This window comes from Muscardinus avellanarius, assembly GCF_963383645.1.
Source record: "Muscardinus avellanarius genome assembly, chromosome: 14".
Lineage (NCBI taxonomy): Eukaryota > Metazoa > Chordata > Mammalia > Rodentia > Gliridae > Muscardinus > Muscardinus avellanarius.
In genome coordinates, this window is record NC_137800.1 from 19,109,062 (window position 1) to 19,132,345 (window position 23,284).

A 23,284-nucleotide genomic window follows, 5' to 3' on the forward strand; every position below is an offset into this window, starting at 1 on the left:
ATGGCCACCAATGAGACGGTCGGCATCTTCAGTTCGGCATTGCTGGCGGTGGAGTACGTAGACTCCCTGTTACCCGAGAATCCTCTGCAGGAACCCTTCAAGAATGCGTGGAACTACATGTTGGATAATTACACGAAGTTTCAGATCGCAACGTGGGGATCCCTTATAGTTCACGAATTCCTTTATTTCTTGTTCTCTTTACCTTGCTTTTTGTTTCAATTCATTCCTTTCATGAGAAAGTACAAAATTCAAAAGGTAGGTGTGATGGATGTGAACTAGAAGGTTGTCGTTAGTGTTGCTGAACACAGCTTTGTTTTGAGAGGCTCTGAGTCTGAATTTTCCAGTACAGTATTTTTGAAGCCACATATGTAATTTTAAATATTCTAGTAGAATACATAAAATGTAAAAAATAGGAAAATTAATTGTATTATTCTTTATTTAACTCAGTAAATCTAAACTATTATCATTTTACCAAGTAATCAAACTCAAACATGTTTAATGAGATATATTTTCATAGCCTTTGAAATGCAGTGTGTATTTTGTTCTAATTTTAGCCCAGTTAGGTAGTCATGTGTTGTTAGTTGATACTATGTTGGACAATATAGCCTTAGGTCACGACTTATAATTTTTCAAGAATTATTTGCTAAATTGGGTTTTAAGTAGATGTGATACTTATCTGTTTTAGGTTTATAAATTCTAAATTTTAAACTAGCTGGCTGGCTACGGGGTCGCTCAGTGGTAGAGCATGTACTAAGTGTACATGAGACCCTGGGGTCATGTTCTGGTGTGCGCATGCGCGCGCGCGCACACACACACACACACACACACACACACACACACTTATGTGAGAAACTAGATGGTAAAGAAAGGTGTAGAGATTTGTGGATATTATCTTGCAGTTTGTGCAACCGTTGATGTCCCAACAAATCTAATTATATGTTAATATGCAATGATTACTTTTCTTGTTTCTGTTTTGTTTTGGTGGTACAAGGGATTGAACCCAGGGGTATTCTACCTCCGAGCTACACTCCCAGCCCTTTTTAAAAATTTTTATTTGGGGCCGGGCATGGTGGCGCACACTTGTAATCCCCGCGCTTGGGAGGCAGAGACAGGAGGATCGCGCAGGTTCGAAGCCAGCCGCGTGCGCTGGCTTAGGAGACCCTGTTTCCAAATAAAAATGTAAAAATAGGTCTGGGAGTGTAGCCCGGAGGTAGAAGGGCTTCCAGGAACCCCAGTACCACAAAAAAAAAAAAAAATTTTATTTGGAAACAGGATCTTGCTAAATTGCTGAGAGCCTTGCTAAGTTGTGGCTGACTTCGAACCTGCGATCCCACCATCTCAGCCTCCCAAGTACTGAGGTCACAGGCGTGCACCACCATGCCTGGGATATCTGTGAACTTCGTCATCAGGCCGCATCTTGGAAGTTCTTTCTGCTCAGAGAGGTTGTAATTCTTTCACTGGATGTGAAAATGATGTACTTATTTCTTGAAATGCATGCTGGGAGCAACAACTTCATGTGTAATAAAAGCTTCTGATGGCGTGTGTAAAGTGCTTCACTTGGAGCCCCAGCGGGAATCTTAGCGTAGCGTACTTCTCCGGAACTTCTGGTAAAAGAAGCGTGTGGTCTGTTGGCAGCAAAGACTCAAGATTTTTTCCTTCTGCAGGACCCTTCTTTGGTCTGTTTAGATCAGTATACCTGTGTTTGTGGATAACGGTCTTGACCTATCTAAAGTAGTGGTTGAGCCAGGCATGGTGGCGCCACGCCCGGCTGGGTGTTGTGATTTCTGAGCCATAACTACTGTAACAAAATCAATATGACTACTATCAAATTATGGTCAGTTTTAAATATTGGAGAAAAAAGGAGGAATTTATTTTTACTTGTCAAAGTAAACGGCTAATAGCAGAGACTGATACTAAATATTGTGATGATTTTCTTTCTTAGGATAAAACAGAGTCCTTAGAAGGCCAGTGGAAGTGTTTTAAAGTACTTCTCTTCAATCACTTTTGTATCCAGCTGCCTTTGATTTGTGGGACCTATTACTTTACAGAGTATTTCAACATTCCCTACGATTGGAACAGAATGCCCAGATGGTACGTCCATAAAAATTTTATACTTAGTCATGGTGTATTACTATTTGTCTTTATTTGGTTAACATTCTAAAAATGGAAGTAAATAAAGAGAAAAGTAAACTGTAGTTATAACTTAAAAGTGTTCTCATTTTATCTATATTTTAATATAATATTTTTTTAGAAGGAGGGTTTCTAGCATCAGAAATTTCCGTAACATCCTTTCCATGATTGTGACCTGCTCTATGTGCTTATCCTAAGAAAACAACAAACTAGCCTGGCATGGTGGCGCACGCTTGTAATCCCAGTACTTGGGAGGCTGAAACAGGAGGGTCACAGGTTCGAGGTCAGCCTCAGCTATTTAGTGAGGCCCTCAACAACTTAGTGAGACCTTGATTTCAAAGAGAATAAAAATTTAGGGCTGGAGATGTAGCTCGGAGGTAAAATGTCCCTCGGTTCAATCCCCAGTATAGCCAAAAAAAAAAGAGAGAGAGAGAGAGAGAGAGAGAGAGAGAGAGAGAGAGAGAGAGTGAGAGAGAAAAGAAACAGCATATTATATTTTAAGTCTAAAGTGAATAAAAGGTAAGAGAGAATAGTTTGTGTTTGCTTGTTTCTGTTATGGTACTGAGGATGGAACCCAGGGGCATCTACCTCCGAGCTATCCCCCCTGCCCTGTTTTTTATTCTTTATTTTGAAACAGGGTCTCACTGGGTTGCAAAGGGCCTCACTAAGTAGCTGGGGCTGTCTGCAAACCGCGATCCTCCTGTCTCTGCCTCCCAAATACTGAAATCATAAGCGTGCGCCAGCTTAGTTTGTGTAGTTTATAAAGTCCATAGTTTACTTATCTATTCATGCCTTCACCCATCCATCTACCCATATATGTATGTGTGTATTTGTGTTCACATAATAATTAAATCAACCACCTGTACCTGACACAAAGTATAGTAATGATTTACATTGTATTAGGTCTTATAAGTAATCTAGAGCTCAGAGTATGTGTGCTTTTGCATATAAATTATTTCTTTTGTCTTAAAATTTTTTCATTCCCTTTTAGAAGTAGTGGTTTTACCACTAATATTAGTTCACGTTCTTCATCAGTATTATTTTCTTAGCCGGTATGGTGGTACACACGTATAATCCCAGGACTTGGGAGGCTGAGACGGGAGGATCACAAGTTTGAGGTCAGCTTTAACAATTTAGTGAAACCCTCAGCAGCTTAGGCCCTGTTTCAAAATAAAAAATAAAAAGGGCTAGGATGTAGCTTGGAGGCAAAATTGTTTTGAGTTCAATTCCCAGTACCCAAATTTTTTAATAAAAAAAGAAATTTTTTTTTCATGGAAGTTTTAGACCCTTCCCTCCTTCTTTCCTGAAATCGGGTCTTTTTATGTCGCCCACTCTTGCTCCGAACCCAGAATCCTCCTGCCTCCGCCTCACAAGTTAAAGGATTATAGGCCTGTTGGTCTTTGACAATATGAAATAGAATGAACATAGGTGTCAGTCTCTTTAACCTTATTTCAGGTTATATCATATATCTGTATCTAGCAGTTTTAAGAACTTGTTAATTAATATCTATCCAGTTAGGTCAAGCTGGTGACTGGGTATTTGGTTTCATCTAATATCTTGAGCAGTGATCCCAAGTAAAAGTCGAGATTTTTTAAGTAAAAGCGGTTTCACATTCGTAATGTTCCTCTATCTTTATCCTGCAGGTATATGCTGTTGGCCAGATGCTTCGGCTGTGCAGTCATCGAAGATACTTGGCACTATTTCCTGCACCGACTCTTACACCACAAAAGGATTTATAAATACATTCATAAAATTCATCATGAGTTTCAGGTATGCTAGAATCGTATTTAATACTTTTTTCTATGAAAGGCCAAATGTCAGTTTTTATTGCTGGAGTATTTAAAAAGTTGTCAGTAATGTTTTTCTTTCTTTTTCATTTGACATAATTATTAAGAAAATGGCAACCAACACACAAAACCAGTTCTGAAATTTTTTTTCCCATTATCTAAATTTTATGGGGTAAATTGAGAGCTTAAAGAAAAATGTCACGTGAAATAGTTTGGACTTTTGTCCTCTGGCCATCATGCCATATTCACACAGCAAGATACCTGGCAATTTGATAATGGCTGTAGTAATGTTAAAGTCATTTAAATAATGAGCTCTAAAACAAAAAGACTTTAATATTTAAACTTCTAAAACAAGCCGGGCGCACACTTGTAATCCCAGCATTTGGGAGGCTGAGACAGTAGGATCGCGGTTCGCGGACAGCCTCAGCTACTTAGTGAGGCCCTCTGCAACTCAGTGAGAGCCTGTTTCAAAATAAAGAATAAAAAATAGGGCTGGGGGTGTAGCTTGGAGGTAGAATGACCCTGGGTTCCGTTCCCAGTACCGCAAGAAGAAAAAAAAACTTTTAAAACAATTATTTACCTGGTTTTCCACAATTTTATGACATAGCTGACTCTCACAAAATAGTGATTTTTTTTAAAAAAATTACTGTTTTAAATTAGAACTACTTTGAGGTAGTTTTGTCCAGCTGCCTATGTTGTTATATTCTGCTTGGATCAGGATTACAGTCGTCCCTCCTGATTCACAGGGGACGATGGGATCCTGTTCTAATAACTGAGATAGTTACTGAGTAACTGATGGACAGGTTGTGTACACACGTAGATGTACTGGACAGAGAGATGATTCATGTTCTGGGAGGGACGGATCAATATTTCATCACACCACACTACTCAGAATTGTTCACAGTTTAGAACATTTTTTAAGGTTTTTTTTTTTTGCATTACTGGGGATGGAACCCAGGGGCATTCTACCTACCAGCTACACCCCTAGCCCTATTTTTAACTTTTTATTTTGAAACAGGGTCCCACTGAGCTGCAGAGGGCCTCACTAAGTAGCTGAGGCTGTCCGCGAACCGCGATCCTCCTGTCTCAGCCTCCCCAATGCTGAGATTATAAGCGTGCACCACCACGCCCGGCTAGTTTAAAGCTTTTGAATTGTTCACTTCTAGAACTTTTCATTTAATGAAAGTGGTTTACCCCAGATAATGGAAAACTCAGGAAACAAAGCTGTGGGTAATGGGGGACTACTGTCCGTGTTATGCTAAATCAGACATTCCTTCCTCAGCAGGAAAAATACAAATGCATAAATAAATATTAGCGCTCAAGTCAGTTGTTTAATGCCTCTTAAACCATTAAAGATAATTTTTGAGATTTTATAGCCCTAGACTATATGTTTATGAGTACATATACTATTATCACACATGGACATAATGTAATTTTATAAAAGTACACGCATAAATAGAATAAATATATTAAGGCTCTTCAGAGAAGCAAAATAAGTAGTACATGTGTGCATAGAGAAAAGAGATTTACTTTAAAGAACTGGCTTGTGGAATTGTTGGGGCTAGTAAGTCTAGAATCTTGGTGGGTCGGGCTCTAGGCTGGAAACTCAGGTAAGAATTGAGGGTGTGGTCGTGGGTCCACGTTCTACAGAGCAACAGGCTAAAAAGGCAGGAGGGCTTCTGTGTTGCACACGTGATCTCCTTTACGCAAAGCCTATTAATTTAAATATTTACCACCTTTAAAAACGCCTGCACTACCCCGTCGAGTCTGGCGTTTGACCACGCCGTTGGACACCATGGCCACGTTGACGCAGTCGGTTAGCCATCCAGGGCACTGCGTAAGGACTTCTTCCTGTGTTTGGTCTAGGCTCCCTTCGGAATGGAAGCTGAGTACGCTCATCCTCTGGAAACCCTAATCCTCGGAACTGGATTTTTCATCGGAATCGTGCTTTTGTGTGACCATGTGATTCTCCTTTGGGGCTGGGTGACGTTGCGTCTGTTAGAAACCATTGATGTCCATAGGTGAGTTGTGACTTCTCTTCGGGTGTCCTTGTCTTTATGTTTAGAGTGGTAAGGTCTCTATGTGTAAGTGGCTTGATAGAGGCAGATCTTTTTCGTGTTATTATTAAAAAAATAAGAACATAATCATTAGAAAGAAATTCAAAATAATAGAGACGTTTTAACATCCTGATCTATTACCATTTTTATAGTGATAGTGTGTTATTTGAGCAAATAGAATAAATATTGAAGACCAGTAGCCAGGCTTGGTGGTATATACCTATAATCCCAGTATTTGGGAAACAGACAGGATGACTGCAGGTTCGAGGCCCCCTGCAACTTAGACCCTGCTTCAAAAGAAATAGGGTAGAATGCCTTAGAGGTAGAAAGCCCCTGGGTTCAATCCCCAGGGCCACACACACACATAAAACAAAACCCCCCAGCGATCTCTGCATCCTCCTAACTCTTGAAGACAAATACATGGAAAACGTCAGCTCTCACTGAATAAAACTGGCAGCACAGAAGAGAGCTCAAGATGAGAGTCCTTCTTTTGTGGCGTAGACATATGCCAGGTGCTTCCTTTCTGTTGATTGGAAGAGATTTTGTGGTAATTTTTTTTATACTGAATGTCTCTTTAAATGCTTAATACTTTTTTTTATTATTTCAAAAGTATTGTGTGTTCATTCCTCTTTTGACTTTGAACTATACCAGAGAATGCAGAACATCAAATTCTAAGGATTATTTTTAAAATTATTCAAGTAGGAAAATGAATGCTTCCTTTCTCTCTCCCTTTCTCCCAGAGAGAGAGAGATTTGGCAAGTCACACTGTTAGAATGGTGGATAGCCAACTTTAGATATGGAATTAGAAATAAAGACAGATTGTAGTTTGTTATCTCAATACTTGCGAGGCTGAGACAGGAGGATTGCGGGTTCAAAGCCAGCCTCGGCACTTAGCGAGGCTCTCAGCAACCTAGTGAGACCATTTCCAAATAATATAAAAAACTGGGCTGGGTGTGTAGCTTGGAGGTAGAATGCCTCTGGATTCAATCTCTAATACCAAAAAGAAAAGAAAAGAAATAAAGGCTGTTATTCCAGAGGGGGCTCTTTTTGAAATGATGTATTCTTCCAACAACAGAAATCATGCTCGTATTTTAATTTATCGTGGCACATTTTATTCCAACTGTCATTGCTTTGAAAAGCCAAAGGAGATTCTACAAAATGATTTTAGGGTCTCACTTTTTAAAAATATTGATATTAATTTCATATAATTTTACTAAAAAGAAGGTCTTGCTGAGTTTGCTGTACATTGGCCTCAAACCCTGATCCTCCTTTCTCAGCCTCCTAAGTACTGAGATTGCAAGTGTGTACCACCATGCGAGCCAAGCTTTGTTTTTTTTTTTTGTCTTATTTATTTGTTTGTTTATTCATTTATTTTTGTATTTATTTTGCAGGTCTGGGGATAGAACCCAGGGGCATTTGACCTCTGAGCTATATCCCCTGCCCTATTTTTTATTCTTTGTTTTGAAACAGGGTCTCACTGAGTTGCAAAGGGCCTCACTAAGTAGCTGAGGCTGGCTGTGAACTGTGATCCTCTGGTCTCAGCCTCCCAAATACTGGGATCACAAGCCCGGCTTATTTTCCTTTTTTTTTTTTTTTTAATCAGGCTGGGAATTGAACCCAGTGCCTTCTGCATGCTAGGCAAGTACTCTACTACTTAGCCTTTGTTTTGTCTTTTAAATGTCCTCGTGGTTCCTAGCATACCCGTCCGTTTCCATAAGCCTTTGCCTTTGCAGACATGTCACAAGTGAAGTTTCTTAAGCAAAGCAGAGTGTTTCTTGAGTTAGCCAGTGGCAGGCCTGGATGACAGTGCCGGCCCCTGATCTCACAGTCACCCTTGTCCTTTTTTCCAGTGGGTACGACATTCCTCTCAACCCTCTCCACCTCATCCCTTTCTATGCTGGCTCTCGGCACCACGATTTCCATCACATGAACTTCGTTGGAAATTACGCTTCAACCTTTACGTGGTGGGATAGGCTTTTGGGAACAGACTCTCAGTATCACGCCTATTATAAGAAGATGAAGTATGAGAAAAAGACGGACTAGATATGTGTCATCAACATTTTCCTCATTTGAAACTAGTAGCTAACATTGCTTCTGGGGAGCAGAAACGAGCATGACTGCTAAGTGATAAAAAAAAAAAAAAAGAACATTAACCACCTTTATCTTCCTAATGGGAACTTTTCTACTTTACACACACGTTCTGTATATAGAAGGATAAATAAATATGGAAGTACAGTTTTCCTGAGGAAGTTTTAAAGGCCGCGCTGCTAACCTTACCAAAAGGTTTTAAGTAATGGAAGAAATAGTACTTTATGGCCGGGCGTGGTGGCGCTCGCTTGTAATCCCAGCATTTGGGAGGCTGAGACCGGAGGATCACGGTTCGCGGACAGCCTCAGCTACTTAGTGAGGCCCTCCGCAACTCAGTGAGACCCTGTTTCAAAATAAAGAATAAAAAAATTGGGCAGGGGGTGTAGCTCAGAGTTCAAATGCCTTTGGGTTCCATCCCCAGACCCGCAAAAAAAAACCAAACAAACAAACAAAAAAATATTATTTTGTCTTTTTCCCAGTTGTATCAGAGGCCTGACGTTGACAGTGGTCTTTAAGTTTATTAGGTATATACTGATCATTTCAGAAAATTTTAAATAATGGTGTTGGCCTTAGAGTTGACTTTAAACGGTTTTTAGAATTTGCCTAAAATGACAATATCATGAATTGAACCACCTCGGTTGGTTGATACAGAAGCCGGCCAAGTCAGAAGTAGCCAACGCAGAGAACGTCACTCTGTTCTGGGCTGCCCCGTTTAGGTTGATTCTTGAAAGAGTCATTTTTGACCATGACGCACTGTCAACATCGGTAGATTAAAGTGTTCCTGACTTGATGTAAGTAGAATATTTTAGTCTAAAGATTTTTCAATTTACTTGAATTTTTAAAAAAAAAAATTAAGGAGCTTTATTTCTGCTATTTACTCTTTCATTTTGTATATCAAGTTTTCATTATACTTCAAACTGTATCTTGAAACTTTGTGAACTGACTGGCTGTATTTTTGCACTTTGAGCTATTGAAATAAATGTGATTTTTGTCTGATGATCTGCTTTCCAGTATTGAACATTTTCTGTCGCCTTTTGTTAGTGTAAGGGCAAGGATGGAAATCATTAAATTATTGTTTTATAAAAAGGAATGGTTTTTTTTTTAAGTTCTTCATTTACTAAACACACTATTTCCCAGTAGTTTCAAATGTTGTCTGGCAGGATTATCTATTGAGGAAAATTTCTTTGACCTAGTAAAGTGGCAGATCCTGAAACAAGAAAATGTGTCTTTGTGTAGATGGGAGAACAAAGGTGAAGCTTTGTGATCTCAACATTCCGGATTCTCAACTGTAAAATCTAGAGTTAATAATTCTCACTATATGGTTGTGGTTCTATTATTGTTTTTATTTGTGTAGTCATTCCCTAGTAATTCTTTTTATCTTTTGAAAAATTACACAGTAGAGGATCAAATAAGCATCCGGTTACAACTGAGAATATCTGCTAAGTCATGTTTTAGAACTTGCACAGGGATCAAGTGCCCCTCAAGCACCCCCACTCCTCCCCGTGTGCACGGAAGCTTGTTAGCTGTATAATTCTCAAATAGCAATTTGGGGGCTGTAGTTAAGTTTGTGCTGTTTAAAATAAGACACCTCTAAGAGTTATATCTTCTGCCTTTCCTTCCCTAATATGTATGCAATGCACAAACATCTGAATTCACAGTAAAAGGTTGACTTCCTGCCGGCCGTGGTGGCGCACGCTTGTAATCCTCGCGCTTGGGAAACTGAGACAGGAGGATCGCACAGGTTCGAAGCCAGCCTCAGCTACTTAGTGAGGCTCTCAGCAACTTAGTGAGACCCTGTTTCCAAATAAAATATAAAATAGGTCTGGGAGCATAGCCCAGAGGTAGAAAAGCCCCTGGGTTCCACCTCAGTACCACACACACAAAAAAAAGTTGACTCCCTTTTAGGTTTTGGGGGAGAAGTGACCCCTACTGTTGGAAATGGTACTTAACTTTTTTAACTTTTTAAACACTTACTTACCATTGGTGTATTGTAATTTTACACCACTCTGAGGTATAGGATAACAGAAATATACATGAACATAACACTTGGAGCATTTTCCACAAGTCCCACCCCACCCTCCTTTCCTCATACAAGTCTTTGAAATGGGCATTGGTAATTTAATGTTCATACATAGAATTATTTAAAACTGTTACCATCTTTACATCTCTATCCCCCTCTTCCCTCCCCTAAATTTCCTCATTACTCCATGGAGTCCCTGCTCCTCAATCCAAAGTTCCCCTTGTTTCCAAATTTCTATCTATAAAAGAAAACAACTATTAGCTTTTTCAGACTAATTGTTTTTTTATAGTACTGGGGTTGGAACCCAGGGGCATTCTATCTCTGAGCTACACCCCCAACTCTATTTTTTAATCTTTTGAAGCAGGTTCTCACTAAATTGCAGGGGCCTCACCAAGTAGCTGAGGCTGCCCGAGAATCCACAATCCTCCTGTCTTGTTTTCCCAAGTACCGGGATTACAAGCGCATGTCGCCACACCCAATTTAGACTGGTTAATCTTACTTAGCTTAATATTCTCTAGTTTCATCCATTTTCCTCCAAATAGCACAATTTTATTCTCTCTGGCGGAGTAAAATTTTATTGTGTCTACGTATGCTGTAGTTTCATGATCCATCATCTGTTGTGGGACACCCAGGCTGGTTCGTTCTGTAAGTTGTCGATTGTGAATTGTGCCGCTATAAACACGCATATGCATGCGTCGCTATAATCTAACCAGTTCCTTTGGAAAGATGCCCATGAGAGATGTTGCTGGGTCCTAAGGTGGTCCCATTCCCAGTCTTCTGAGAAACCTGCAAACTGACCTAGTTTGCAGTCCAACCAACAGTGTGTAAGAGTCTCTTATTTCCCCACATCCTCACCAACCTTTATTATTGTTTGTGGGTCTTTTTGTTTGTTTGTTTTGTGGTACTGGGGATGAATCCCATAGGCATTCTACCTCCAATTACATCTCCAGCCCTGTTTTTTATTCTTTATTTGGAAACAGGGTTTCACTAAGTTACAAAGGGCCTCACTAAGTAGCTGAGGCTGGCTGTGAACCTGCAATCCTCCCGTCTCAGCCTCCCAAATGCCGAGGTTACAAGTGTGAGCCACTATGCCTGGCTTGTTTGTGTTCTTGATGATTGCCATTCTAACTGGAGTCAGATGGCGTCTCAGTTTATTTGTGTGTGTGTGCATTTTAATCATACATGCTGATGAAGTGCAGGGTGATAGAGGCACACAGTACTTGTGGAGTCCTCCCCATTTGCCACGCCCTCCTCCCCACCTTCTCGTGCTCAGCATGGCAACTGGCTTTGGTGTGTGTGTGTGTGTGTGTGTGTGTGTGTGTGTGTGTGTACATCGTGTGCATCAGGGTGTTTCCCTCTTCAAGTCCTCCTTCCTGTCTCCTTCAGTTAGGTCCATCTCTTTTGTCTGGAGTCCCTCCTGTGTCCAATTTCTCCCTAGCTACTGCAAATGAGGGAGAGCATCTGACCCTTCTTTGTGTGTGACCGATTAATCTCACTTATCATAATAATCTCCAGTTCCATCCATTTCCCTACAAATGATATATTTGTTATGGCTGAATAGAATTTCATTGTGTTCATATCTCATAGTTTTGTAATCCATTCAGTTATTGATGGCCAAAAAATACATGAAGGAATGCTCAACATCATTAGCAATCAGAAAGATGCAAATCAAAACTACCCTTAGATTTCACCTAACCCCAGTTAGAATGGTAATCATTCAAAACACAAACAGTAATAAAGGCTGGCAAGGATGTGGAGAAGTAGGAACTCTTGATACACTGTTGGGATTGCAAATTAGTGCAACCACTTTGGAAAACAGTGGAGGATCCTCAGAAGAATGGGAATGATCCTAACATATGACCCCAGCTGTACCACTCCTGGGTATCTACCCAAAAGAATTGAAACCAGACTACCACAGCAGTGCATGCATATCTACATTGATAGCTGCACAATTCATAATTGCCAAACTATGGAACCAGCTGAGATGCCCATCAACAGAGGCCTAACATTTTTTAACAACTCAGTATAGTCCAACTCTGTTGAAATATAATTATGCATGCTAAGCATATGATCAACCACTAAGCTACACCTCCAGCCCACTCCTCATACTAGTTAACTTTTACCAAGCAATGGATTGTGGTATGAGCTTATAGTGCATGTTAATTGCTAAGGTACATGCCATTTTCTCTATTTAATTGATGAGAGAATTGACAAAAGTTATGATCACGGGGATTATAGTGATCTTAACCTATGGTTTGTTATCTGACTTTAGAAGCTGTGCTTGTGATTACTATATTCACCATATTAGATAGTGTTATGTTGCTTGTAAAACATAGCAGGGAATTCTTTTTTTTTTTTTTTTTTTTTTTTGGTGTTGGGGATTGAACCCCAGGGGCATTCTACCTCTGAACTATACTCCCAGCCCTAATTTTATTCTTTATTTTGAAATAGGGTCTCACTGAGTTGCAGAGGGCTTCACTAAGTAGCTGAGGTTGTTTGTGAACCTGGATCCTCCTGTCTCAGCTTCCCAAATGCAGAGATTACAAGTGTGCACCACTATGCTTGGCTTCCTTTTATTTTTATCTTGAAATAGGGTCTTGCTAGGTTGATGAGAGTCACACTATTTGCTGAGGCTATCGTCAAACCTGGGATCCTCTTTTCTCAGCCTCCCAAGTACTGGGATTACCATCAAGTGTCAGCACTCTTGGCAGATTTTTGTGTGTGTGGAAGTACTGGCCATGGAAACCAGGGGCATTGTACCTTCAAGCTACACCCCCAGCCCTATTTTTTAGTCTTTTTATTTTTTTTGAAACAGGGTCTCACTGAGTTGAGAAGGGCATTCCTAAGTAGCTGAGGCTGGCCACGAACTGCGATCCTCCAGACTCAGCCTCCCGAATGCTGGGATTCCAAGTGTGCGCCACCACGCCTGGCCTTAATATGTTTTCTTTAAAAAGAATATCAGTTTATTTTTATCAGTCTAGAGTTTTCTTTAGCTACTCTTGATCACTACACTAAACTTATACATCAGAAAGAATTCCTTAGACGGGACTGTTGGGTGCAGCAGGGACGAGCGACAAGATGGCCGTAGCGTTCTGAGACTTGGCGACCAACATGCATTCCCTTTTAACACGGCCGCATGCCTATTCTGCGGCTTTAATTGTTCACAGGCCCCAGAGTTGCAGACTGAGAACTTGGCAGTCACTGATGTCTCATCTTGGCCAAGGGAATATGAGGGGAAAGAGTCTCTTCCAGAAATAAGAAGCATATTATTTCTTAGCCTGTACTGAGATTCTGAACCAACCTTCCTTCCTCCCTTACTTCCTTTCTTTCTTTTCTCGTTTCTTTCACTCAGACCATTTGTGTCCAGTTTATTTGGTTGCAACAAAGCGAGTTCTGACTAGTTCCCCCAAGCAGGACTTGCCATCAGCAGTGCTACAGGCCCTCCGGGTTCCAGCGCACACCTCCCGAGAACCCGCGAGTGGGTGCATGCGCTGGGCTCTCCCTCAGGCTCGGAACTGCACTTTCCCCAGGTGTACACCCGTCCACCAGCTGGATCCTGTAATTGGGAAAGTGGTTGTGGCCTAATGAATTTAGATATTTATTTATTTATTTATTTATTTATTGCGGTACTGGGGATGGAACTCAGGTGCATTCTACCTCCAAGCTACACTCCCCAGCCCTATTTTTTATTCTTTATTTTGAAACAGAGGGTCTCACTGAGTTGCAAGGACCTCACTAAGTAGCTGAAGCTGTCCCCGAACCTCGATCCTCCTGTCTCAGCCTCCCAAATGCTGGGATTACAAGCATGAGCCACCACGCTCGGTTGAAAGTAGATTTTAAGCCAATTATTTTTAAATTTTTGGAGCTCAACTTAAATGGCAGAGTAGATTTTGTCTGAGAAACGTGGCTTGATCTCTCCAAGAGTTTAGATAATTCATTTAGTTAATAATCATGTCCTGAGTCTGCATTATATATCCACACCTACTAAGCTCTAAGGATCCACTAGGGGGCACAAAAGACACAATTCCTGCCCTCACACAATGGGCGGTATAAGGTAGGTCATTGCTGAGATTAAGTAATTATTAAAAATCTCTGGAAGGGGAGCCGAATGTGGTGGTGAAATCCCAGTGTTTGGGATAGCCATTGGGTTAGCATTTCTCTAAGTATTAAATAAATAGGATCGCAGATTCGAGGACAGCTTCAACAACTTGAGGAGACCCTGTTTCAAAATAATAATAATAATAATAATAATAATAATAATAATAATAATAAAGGGTCAGAGGAGTAGCTCAGTGGTAGAATGCCCCTGGGTTCAATCCCCAGCACCAAATAAATAAATAGGTAAATAATAGGCAAATAAATAAATATCTGAAAGGGGAGAGAGGCACAGGGAACTCTGGGGACCCCATAGCAGCAGGATATTTATTTCTTGGCAGAGGCTGTCAATGAATTTCCCCACGGGAAGTAATATGTAATTTGAGAGCTGAAGGACAGCTAAGAGTGACCGGAAGTGGAGGTGGGCGGGAGGGAAGTGTCATCCAGTAAGGGGAATAACACCTGCTGAGAGCTGTGGGAAGGCATCCCTCGGTGTGAGGTGTGAGTGGTGTGAGGTGTGAGCGCAGGGGATGGAGAGATGGTGGGGAAACCGACAAACCTTGGTCCTGCTGTCCTTCAGGGTGTGTCTGAAGCTTTTGGTCCAGGAGGCACGCGGGGAAAGAACCACGACCTGGGGTTTTGCGGCTCCTTTTCCCTCCGAGCAGCTGTGACTGACCCTCCCTTGCTCTCTCACCCCTCCTCACACCCATCAGTTAAAGTACCAGGTGAGCCTTTCTTTCTGTGTCTGCTGCCCCAGGCCGGCTGGTTGTCCAACCTTGCCCGGTTTTCTCCTAGAAGTCTAGAGGTGGAAGGACTAAAGGAGTAATGAGATAGTGGAGCTCCTGAAAAGAAACCTGAACATGATAAGGAAATTAAAAAGCTAATTTCCAGCCGGGCGTGGTGGCGCACGCTTGTAATCCCCGCGCTTGGGAGACCGAGACAGGAGGATCTCGAGGGTTCGAAGCCAGCCGTGCTGGCTTAAGAGACCCTGTTTCCAAATAAAAATATAAAAAATAGGTCTGGGAGTGTAGCCCGGAGGTAGAAGGACTTCCAGGAACCCCAGTACCACACACACACACACACACAAAAAGCTAATTTTCAGGGAAAAGGAAAGTCAGATTGAAGAAGGGACAGCCATTGGGTTAGCAAAGTATTAAGTAAAATCCAAGCATAGACAAGATGTGAGAATATTAAGTGAGAAAAGACAGTCTTTTCAACAAATGGTGGTGGGAAAACTGGTTATCCATCTGTAGAAAAATACAGGAAATTAAATCTCTGCCTCTCACCCTGTAGAAGAGTCAACTTGAGATGGAAAAAAGACCTTGAAATTAAAATTACTAGAGGAGGGCATAGGTCCAACACACCAACATATAGGCACAGGTAGAGACTTCCTCAATAAGACCCCAAAGCTCAAGAAATTAAAACAATGGGATGGCATTAAACTAATAAGTTTGTGCTCATCAAAGGAAACAAGAGTCTAAACAGAAAGCCTACAGAACTTGAGAAGATCTTGCCAGCTTCGATAGAAAACTAGTATCAAAAATATGAAAGGTCCTTAACAGATATCACCGAAAAACAAGAACAACAAAAACTCAATTGAGAAATGGACAAATAGACACTTCACAGAAGAAGAAATGTAAATGGCCAATAAATATATGAAAAAATGTTCAACATCATTGGAAATCAAGGAGATACAAATTAAAACTGCACTGGGATTCCATCTAACTCCAACTAAAATGACAATCATCAGGAAGTCAAACAACAACACATGCTGGTGAGGATGTGGGGAAACGGGAACTCTCCTACACTATTGGCAAGATTGCAAATTAGTGCAGCCACCTTGGAGATCAGTGTGGAGAGTCCTCAGAACACTAAAAATGAATCCACCATATGATCCAGCTATACCACTCCTGGGCATCTCTTCAAAGGGACTGAAATTAGACTATTATATAGTAACACACATATCCGTGTTTATAGCAGCACAATTCACAATAGCCAAATTATGGAACCAATTCAGGTGTTTATCAACAGATAAATGGGTGACAAGATTTTTTTTTTTTGGTGGTACTCGGGGTGGAACCCAGAGGCTTTCTACCTCCGGGCTATACTCCCAGACCTATTTTCTATTTTTATTTGGAAACAGGGTCTCACTAAGTTGCTGAGAGCCTCACTAAGTGCTGAGGCTGGCTTCGAACCTGTGTGATCCTCCTGTCTCAGCCTCCCAAGCGCGGGGATTACAAGCATGCACCACCACGCCCAGCCCTCAATAGGATTGTATTTATTTATATTTATTTATTTATTTATTTATTTATTTATTTATTTATTTATTTATTTATTGTGGTCCTGGGGATGGAACCCAGGCTTTCTACTTCCGGGCTACACTTCCAGACCTATTTTATATTTTATTTGGAAACGGTCTCACTAAGTTGCTGAGAGCTTCACTAAGTAGCTGAGGCTGGCTATGATCCTGCGCGATCCTCTTGTCTCAGCCTCCCTAGCGCTGGGATTACAAGTGTGCACCACCATCCCTGGCCTCAATAGGATTTTAAAAAGTATTTTTTATAATGCCTACTCTAATAGGCGTGACATGTTTTCTCCTTGTGGTCTTGGTTTGCATGTTCCTGATGGATTAAGGATGTTGAGTATTTATTTCATACACTGATGGGACATGTGTGTATTCCCTTTTGAGAAGTGTCTATTCAGGTTATTTTCCCATTTAAAAATGCTTTTATTGGTATGTTGTAAGTAGACATCATAGTGAGATTCAAAGTGGTGCAAACACATGCACACAGAACTTGGTGCCTTTCCTCTGCATCCCGCTTGGCTCCTTCCTCTCCCTCCCCATATGTTTTATTAAGATTGGTAGTGACACCTGCGCATATGGCTATAACGTTACTTGAACTGTTTACTCATCAACCCTCCCTTTTCCCTCCTCACCTCCCTCCCCAGTTCCCTTCCCCTATTCTACTGGTCTTTCTTTGCATTTATCTCAATCCCTGTTTGTTTCCTAATTTTTTTCTCTGTAGCTTCCATATATGAGGGAAAACATATGACCTTTTTTTTTTGTGTGTGTGTGTGGGTCTGGGGATGGAACCCAGGGGCATTCTACCTCTGAGATACACCCCCTGTCCTATTTTTTATTCTTTATTTTGAAACCAGGTCTCACTGAGTTGCAGAGGGCCTCACTAAGTAGCTGAGGCTGTCCGTGAACCGCGATCCTCCGGTCTCAGCCTCCCGAATGCTGGGATTACAAGTGTGCACCACCACGCCCTTCTAAACATATGACCTTTGACTTTCTGAGACGAGCTGATCTCACCTAGCATGGCATTATCTAATTCCATCCCTTTTCCTGCAAATAACATAGTTTTGTTCTTCTTTATGGCTGAGTAAAATCCCGTTGTGTTTTTATATCATATTTTCTTTATCCGTTCACCTGTTGATGGACACTTGTGTTGGGAAATTTATATGAATCAGAACACAGTTAGATCCCAATCTCTCACCCTGCACAAAAGTCAACTCAAGATGGATCAAAGCCCTATTTGCCCGTTTTTAAATTAAATTATTTGATTTTTGCTGTTGTTTGAGTTCCTTCTATATTCTGGGTATTAATCCTTCATCAGATAAAATCATTTGCAAATATTTCCTCTCATTCTGTAGGTTGTTCCTTCATGCTGTTCCTTTGCCAGGCAAACCTTTTTTAGACTGATATAGTCTCACTTGTCTAACTTTCCTTTTGACATTATATCCAAGAAATCATTGCCCGGTTCAATGTCATGAGGCTTTTTCTCTAGGAATTTTATGGTTCTACTCTAGGTCTTACTCTTGAACCTTTAATCCATTTTAATAGATTTTTATATGGCATAAACAAAGGTCACATTTTATTCTCTTTCATGCAGGTTTCAAGTTTCCCTGACCTTGTCCTCCGAGGAAATTGTCTTCCCCCTATTGTGTATTTTTGGTGCCCTTGTTGAAGAGCAGTTGACCATATATGCATGGCTTTATTTCTGGGCTGTTTTCTTCTGTCCCGTTGGTCTAGATGTCTGTATTTATATCAGTTATGCACATATTAGTTTCTATAGTTTTGTAATAATGTATTTTAATACTTTCATTGGTGCATTACAGTCTCACATCTAACATAATTTATAGTGATGGTCATATACATGCTCGCAGCCTCCTAAGAACTGGGATTACAGGCGTATGCCACCGTACGTGGCTTCCCCTATATTCTTATGGATATCTGAAGGGGGGAAATGCTCTATGGATTAGTTATCTATTGCTGAATAAAGCATCTCTCCAAACTCACAGCTTGAAACAACACATGTTTGTTATCTGACAGTCTCTGTGGGTTAAGGAGTTGGGAGCTGCGCTGAGTGATTCTGGCTCAAGGTCTCAGAGGTGCCGTAGTCGGCCTTAGAGACATTAGACGTCACACAGGGCATCCTCCAGGCTCAGCTTCCCAGTCCGCTCCCAGCGGTGGCTGTTGACAAGGCTCGATTCCTCACTGACTGCTGGACTAAGGATGTGGCTTGTTCTCAGACTGTTCCTAGAGGCCTTCGTCTTTTCTCTGTGGGCTTCTTCACGAACATGGCGGCCAACTTCACTAGGACAAGTGATGGAAGAATGTTTGTGTGAAGGAAGGGGATAGAAAGCACGAGAGAGAGAGAAAGAGAGAGAGAGAGAGAGAGAGAGAGAGAGAGAGAGAGAGAGAGAGAGAGAAGAGAATAAGAGCCTTCAGTTTTTTATTTGTATGATTTTTTTGCAGTCTCTTATTAGTGGTACTGGGGATAAAGGGGCATGCTACCTCCGAGCAACACCCTCCTGCTCTATTTTATTTTTTTTATGTTGAAAAAGAGTCTCACTAAGCTGTGGAAGGCCTCACTAAGTTGCTGAAGCTGGCCATGAACCTGACGTCCTCCTGTCTCAGCCTCCCTTGTGCTGGGATTCCAGACATATACTACCACACCTGGCATTTACATTTTTTAAAATTTTTATTTTGTGATCCTGGGGATTGAACCTAGGAACATTCTACCTGTGAGCTATACTGCTAGCCTTATTTTTTTATTTTTTATTTTGAAACAATGTCTCACTAAGTTGGGGAGAGCCTGGCTAAGTTGCTGAGGCTGGGCATGAACCTGCAACCCTCCCGTCTCATCCTCCCAAGCACCACAATTACAGGCATGCACCACCACATCCGACTGTGCAGTCTTTTTATAACATAATTTTAGAACATACATCCCATAATTTCTGTTGTGTTATGTTCATTAGAGTGAGTCACTAAGTCCCATCGCTACTCATATTCAAAAGAATAAAGCTCACGCCGGGCATGGTGGCGCACGCTTGTAATCCCCGCGCTTGGGAGGCGGAGACAGGAGGATCGTGCAGGTTCGAAGCCAGCTGCTGGTTTAAGAGACCCTGTTTCCAAATAAAAAAATATATAAAAATAGGTCTGGGAGTGTAACCCGGAGGTAAAGGGTTTCCAGGAACCCCAGTACCACCAAAACAACAACAACAACAAAAAACAAAAACAAAACAAAAAAAAGAATAAAGCTCCATCTCTTGCAATGGAGAATAAAGAACATGCGCCGTCACAGTTTATAATGGTCTGCTACTACACGTCTCTCCCTATTGCTGCACTCAGTGACGTCACATTGGTCATCTGAAATCAGTCCTGGTGGGAATATTTGTACCATGCAAATCGGCAAACTCTTAAGTCAAGAGTTGACTCTTAAGTCAAGCTTTTTTTTTTTTTTCCCACCAGAGACCCGAGTGTTAAATAGTTACAACAAACTATTCCTTCATGGGTATAGACCTATGCATTCACAGAATTCTTGTGGAGTAGATGAATTCTAGACTGGGCTTTGGAAGAAGAGAATAAAAGGTTACGAATATAGAAAGAGCTAGTTTTTTAGATTTGATGATAGAGGTGAAGCTAAAAGTGGAGGTTTGAGAAGCTTAAATATGTCCAGAAGTAACATGAAAAATGGAAACCCTGTTCCTTCCTTCCTTCCTTCCTTCCTTCCTTCCTTCCTTCCTTCCTTCCTTTTTCTCCTCTTCCTCCTCCTCCTCCTCCTCCTCCTCCTCCTCCTCCTCCTCCTCCTCCTCCTCCTCCTCCTCCTCTTCTTCTTCTTCTTCTTCTTCCTCCTCCTTTTCCTTCTACTTCTACTTCTTATTTTCTAGTACTGGGGGTAGAACCCAGGGGCTTTCTACCTCCGGGCTATACTCCCAAACCTAATATAATCTATTTTATTTGGAAACAGGGTCTCACTAAGTTGCCGAGAGCCTCACTAAGTAGCTGAGGCTGGCTTCGAACCTGTGCGCTCCTCCTGTCTCAGCCTCCCACGCGCTGGGATTACAAGGGTGCGCCACGTCCGGCTTTCTCTATCTTCTGTGCTCATGTGCACACAGTTTAAAGGGGAGGTTACAGACTTAAATCAGTTATTATACACACACACAGACTTGGAATGCAATTTTTAAAAAAATATCCAACAACCAGGATGAACAACTACATAAATGTCTATGAAGAAGCTGGGTGTGATGGCACGTGATTGTAATCCCAGCATTTGGGAGGCTGAGACAGGAGGATTGCGGTTTGGGGACAGCCTCAGCTACTATTTAGTGAGGCCTTTTGCAACTCAGTGAGACCCTGTTTCAAAAATAAAAAATAGGGCTGGGAGTGTAGCTCAGAGGTAGAATGCCCCTGAGTTCCATCCCCTGTACTGCAAAAATGAATGAATGAATAAATAAATAAATAAATGTCTATGAAGCTACGAACAATGTTTGCTTCACAAAACTTGGGACAACTGATCCACACCTAAAATGTCCCAGAGATTCACAGGCCAAAGTTTGGTTTCCTTTAAACCAATGCCTTGGTGTAGGTGATATGCCCAATAGCGTATGACAAGCACCGCCTCCGTCAGGTTTGAAGAAATTTATTTCAAAAAGAAAACATCCTGCATCGTAGCATTTTAGATTTGAATGAGTCCTTAGGAAACATAAGGGCAAGCCAGGCGTGGTGGCTCATGCCTCTCATCCCAGTACTTGGGAGGCTGAGACAGGAGAATCGCAGGTTTGTGCCTAGCTTCAGCAATTTAGCTAGGCTCTCTGCAACTTAATGAGACCCTGTTTCTGAAAATAAATAAATAAATAAATAGGACTGAGGGTGTAGCCGCTCAGAAGCAGAGTGCCTCTGAGTTCAGTCCCCAGTGCCATAAAAATAATTCTCATTTTATTGAAAATAAATGGTATACATTTAAACTGTGCTTGGTGCCCTCCTCTCCACCCCCATTTTCCCTTCCAGCCTCCCAAAAATGAGTGTCCAGGGTAATCATGCTATATTCATTCTTTTAGACATGTTCAGATGTAGCTCCTCCATTAATCAAGTTCAGCCTTCTTCCTCTCCTATCCTTCCATTCAAACTTTGCTGAAGTTTCCCCTCCATTATCTGGACTCCCTCTGGTATCCCTAATACTCCCTAGTTTGGGCTTATTAGAGAAAACATATGTCCTTTCTCTTTTGTGCTTGGCTGATCTCACTTAACATAATGTTCTCCAGAACTTTCCATCTTCTTGCGAATGACATGATTTTGTTCTTCTTTATAGCTGAATAGAATTCCATTGTGTGTATTTCCCATAATTTTGCAATCTATTCATCTGTTGATGGGGACCTGGGTTGGTTCCATATTTTGGCTATTACAAATTGTGTGGCTATGGACATAGGTATGCATATGTTGCTGTATTTCTCTGATTTCAACCCCTTTGGAAAAATACCCAGGAGTGGTAGAGCTGGATCGTATGGTGGATCTATTACTAGCTTTCTTAAAAATCTCCACACAGATCTCCATAGTGGTTGAACTAGTTTGCACTCCCACCAACAGTGTAAAAGAGTTCCTCTTTCCCCACATCCTCGCCAGCATTTGTTGTTGTTTGATTTCTTTATGCTTGCTACTCTGACTGGGGTTAGAAGGAATCTCAGTGTAGTTTTGATTTGCATCTCCCTGATGGCCAGTGATGTAGAACATCTTTTCATGTATCTATTGGCCATTTGTATCTCTTCTTTTGTGAAGTGTCTATTCAGCTCTTTTGCCCGTTTCTTGATTGGGTTGTTTGTTTTGCTAGTGTAGAGTCTTTTGAGCTCTTTGTATATTCTGGATTTTAGCCCCCTATCAGAGTGGTAGCTGGTAAAGATCCTTTCCAATTCTGTAGGCTTCCTCTCTAGGTTATTGATGGTTTCCTTTGATGAGAAGAAACTTTTTAGTTTGATGCCATCCCACTTGTTAATTCTTGCTTTAGTTTCCTGAGCTTTGGAAGTCTTGTTGAGAAAGTTACTGCCTGTGCCTATATGTTGGAGTGTTGAGCCCATGCCCTCCTCTACTAACTTCACAGTCTCAGATCTAATTTCTAAGTCTTTGATCCATCTCGAGTTGATTCCTGTGCATAGTGAGAGGTAAGGATTTAGTTCCATCTTTCTATAAATGGATAGCCAGGTCTCCCAGCACCATTTGTTGAAAAGGCTGTCCTTTCTCCAGTGTATGAGTTTGGCCCCTTTGTCAAAGATTAATTGACTGTAGGTGTGTGGATTTGTTTCTGTATCTTCTATTCTTTTCCACTGGTCAGTATGTCTGTTATTGTGCCAATCCCCAGTGCCATAAAAATAATTCTTAAAAAGGAAAAAAAAAGCCAGACATGGTGGTGCATGCTTGTAATCCCAGTTCTTGGGAGGCTGAGACAGGAGGATCGCACAGGTTGGAAGCCAGCCTCAGCTACTTAGTGAGACTCTGTTTCCAAATAAAATATAAAATTGGTCTGGGAGTGTAACCCAGAGGCAGAAGGGCTTCCAGGAACCCCAGTACCACCAAAAAAAAAGTGGTTTTCTTGTTAAAACCCAAAATATTATTAATACATGAAACCTTAGACCCAGATGAATTGTTTGGGCTTGAGAATCTTCATGTTTTACAAATTATCCAGATGATTCTGTTGCACTCAAATATAAGATCATGAATAACCGAATCCAAATCTGTCATTTTATAGATTAGGAAGCAAACATCTACGATGTAAAAGAGATCCCCTCAAGGGAGACCACAAAGTTGGTACAATTTCACCTATTTAAAA

At 41.2% G+C, this 23,284-nt stretch overlaps 1 protein-coding gene across 1 annotated transcript; it reads left to right on the top strand.

Annotated features, from left to right (window-relative positions):
• MSMO1 (methylsterol monooxygenase 1) lies at positions 1 to 8,159 on the top strand (the record flags this gene model as incomplete). The annotated part of the gene is made up of 5 exons (XM_080710121.1): positions 1 to 255; positions 1,943 to 2,091; positions 3,774 to 3,900; positions 5,784 to 5,938; positions 7,825 to 8,159. 5 exons carry the CDS (start codon positions 1 to 3, stop codon positions 8,015 to 8,017), a joined length of 879 nt encoding a protein of 292 aa, XP_080566247.1. The 3' UTR covers positions 8,018 to 8,159.
• Between the last annotated feature and the right edge of the window lie 15,125 nt (positions 8,160 to 23,284).